This window comes from Quercus lobata, chromosome 5 (genome assembly GCF_001633185.2).
Source record: "Quercus lobata isolate SW786 chromosome 5, ValleyOak3.0 Primary Assembly, whole genome shotgun sequence".
Lineage (NCBI taxonomy): Eukaryota > Viridiplantae > Streptophyta > Magnoliopsida > Fagales > Fagaceae > Quercus > Quercus lobata.
Window position 1 is genome coordinate 54,479,312 of NC_044908.1, and position 2,566 is coordinate 54,481,877.

The window sequence follows — 2,566 nt, forward strand, 5'->3', positions numbered from 1 at the left end:
ATGTCTACCTTGTTTGAGTAATAAATTATTATAAAGTCTATTATTTATTCCTATAGTTTCATTTTAAATTTGGCTAAGATAACATTATAATTTTGTAATGAGTTTTGATTATTATGATAATTTCCTTATTCCTTAAGAGATGATAAATTTGAATGATAAATTTGAAACTTATGAAATTTAGTTGTATATTAAGCAAATATAATACACTATAATGGAAGTTAGAAGAACATGATTCACCTTAAAAAAAATATTAATCAAACATAAAAAAATGATATATTTTTTAGATAAAAAGATATAAAAAAATACTTGTAAAAATATATATTTTTTAAATAGACAATATTTGAAGTAATGGTTTCTTTATTTATATATATATATATATATATATATATATATAAAAGCTAGTTTATAATCTTTCTGCAAACACACTTAGCAAATTCATGCTTTATTTTTAAATTCAAAATTACATCGGTAATATTTTAACAAATGGTGGAGGGGATTGATTCTTCTCTTGGGAAGAACTAAATTTCAAATTCTTACCCTCATTTATTGTACGAAAAAAAAATTACTTGCTGCTTGCAAAGAAGATTCAGCCTAGCTAGGCTTACACAAGAAGAGCTCATGGTTCATAAGTGCTTAGTATGGCATTTGCATGCTCCTGCACCACTTTCCAAGCCGTGATAACGTGTCGTTCCTCAACTAGAGTTGCACCAACGGCAAATCGTATCACGTATACTCCCTCGACCACAGCATGAGTCATGAAGACACAGCCCGACATGTTAATGGACTCCAACAATTTGCGGTTTGCCTCATTCGCATCTTCCTCGCTTACCATGCCAAGCTTACCATTTTTGTATACTGTCTCACTTAGTGCTGATGGCAAAATCCTGAAACAAACCATGGCAAAATTTGTAGGGACCACAATTTCAAACCTTTTATCCTTAGCTACAAGCCCTTCAAAAAGTTTGGCCATTTTCACATGGTTTCTCATGAAGCTCCTAAGGTTATGTACACCATAGCTTCTAAGCACAAACCATAATTTCAAGGAACGAAATCTTCGGCTTAAGGTTATCTGCCAGTCTTTATAGTCCACCACTTGCTTTGAATCCGTGGCTTTATTCCTCAAGTACTCAGGGTTGGTTGAGAGTGACTTTATCAAGGCACTAGGATCTTTTACCCAAAGGCAACAGCAATCCAAAGTGGTTAAGAACCACTTGTGTGCATTAAGACTAAATGAGTTTGCACCCTCAACACCATGGATGAAGGGCCGAAACTCAGGACAAATACAAGCGCTTCCGGCATAAGCAGCATCGACATGAACCCACATTCCATATTCTTTTGCCACAGCACATAACTTATCTAGTGGATCAATGGCAGCCGTTGGAGTTGTTCCCACGGTGGCACATAAAAACAATGGAACTAGGCCTGCTTCCACATCTTTGCGAATTTGGGCTCGTAGTGAGTCAGGTGATAGTGCATAAGATGTTAACTTAGAAGTCTTGATGGCTCTGAAATTCATTGGATGGATCCCTGCTATTTTTGCTGCTTTTTGGATTGCACTATGTGTCTGGTCAGAAGCATAAACCACCAACTTTATGAGGTTCTCTTTCCCAATTTGGCTTAGCATTTGATCCCTTGCAGCGACAATTGTGCACAAAACGGCCTCACAAGTAGTCCCTTGTAGCACACCCCCGCCTTTGCCAGAGAAAAGGAAAGACTTTGGCAGCTCAAGCATCTCTCCAAGCCAATCCACGACTATTGTCTCTAGTTCAGTAGCTGCTGGTGATGCAATCCAACTGAATCCGACCACATTGAAGCCGGTGCTAAGCATCTCGCCTAGAAACCCTGCAATGCTACTAGTGCATTGGAAGTAAGCAAAGAAGTTAGGGCTTTGCCAATGTGTTAAACCAGGAACTATGTGCTTTTTTACATCCTCAAGAATAGTTTCAATGGGTTCTGGATTATGTGGGGTGGACTCTGGCAGGCATTTTTGTAGATATCCTGGTTTGACTTGGCTTAGAACCGGGTATTTTTCTACATCGCGATAATAATCAGCAAGGAAGTCTATGATCATATGGCCTTGCTGTCTGAATTCCTCGTGGTCCAATGGGTTAATGTTATGGGAAGAATTATGGTCGGGCATACGGTCAGAGTTGACGCTACCCATATATATATGTACTATGGGGAAAAGAAATGGTTCAGGATTCTTTGGTTTTCTGGTGGAAGGGTTATAATTGTGGAAAGGAAAAAGTGAAGGAGAAACTAGAGACTATCTTGTAGCTGATGAGATAAAATGGAGGGAATGGAAAGTTTATATAGATGTCATGAAGCTACGTGAGGAATAAAATTCACGTGATTTTCTTTGAATAGACCACCATCGTCTCATTAGTGGGTTAATCTTATGCAATAATTTGTGATTAGTAGGTTGAAAACTGATGTCAATATTGATTCAAAATTAAAATTAATAACCGCTTTCTGCTTAATATATAACATTTATTATGAAATTATTGTAAAAATATTATGAATGTAACACCATTCCTATTTTTATTGAACCAAAATTCTTATCATT

General features: G+C 36.7%; 1 protein-coding gene across 1 annotated transcript; it reads right to left on the reverse strand.

Annotated features, from left to right (window-relative positions):
* Positions 1 to 404: 404 nt before the first annotated feature.
* Positions 405 to 2,291, reverse strand: LOC115992179 (tyrosine decarboxylase 1-like). Its single transcript, XM_031116265.1, has one exon. The coding sequence runs from the start codon at positions 2,162 to 2,164 to the stop codon at positions 617 to 619; it is 1,548 nt and encodes a 515-aa protein (XP_030972125.1). The 5' UTR covers positions 2,165 to 2,291; the 3' UTR covers positions 405 to 616.
* Positions 2,292 to 2,566: the final 275 nt, after the last annotated feature.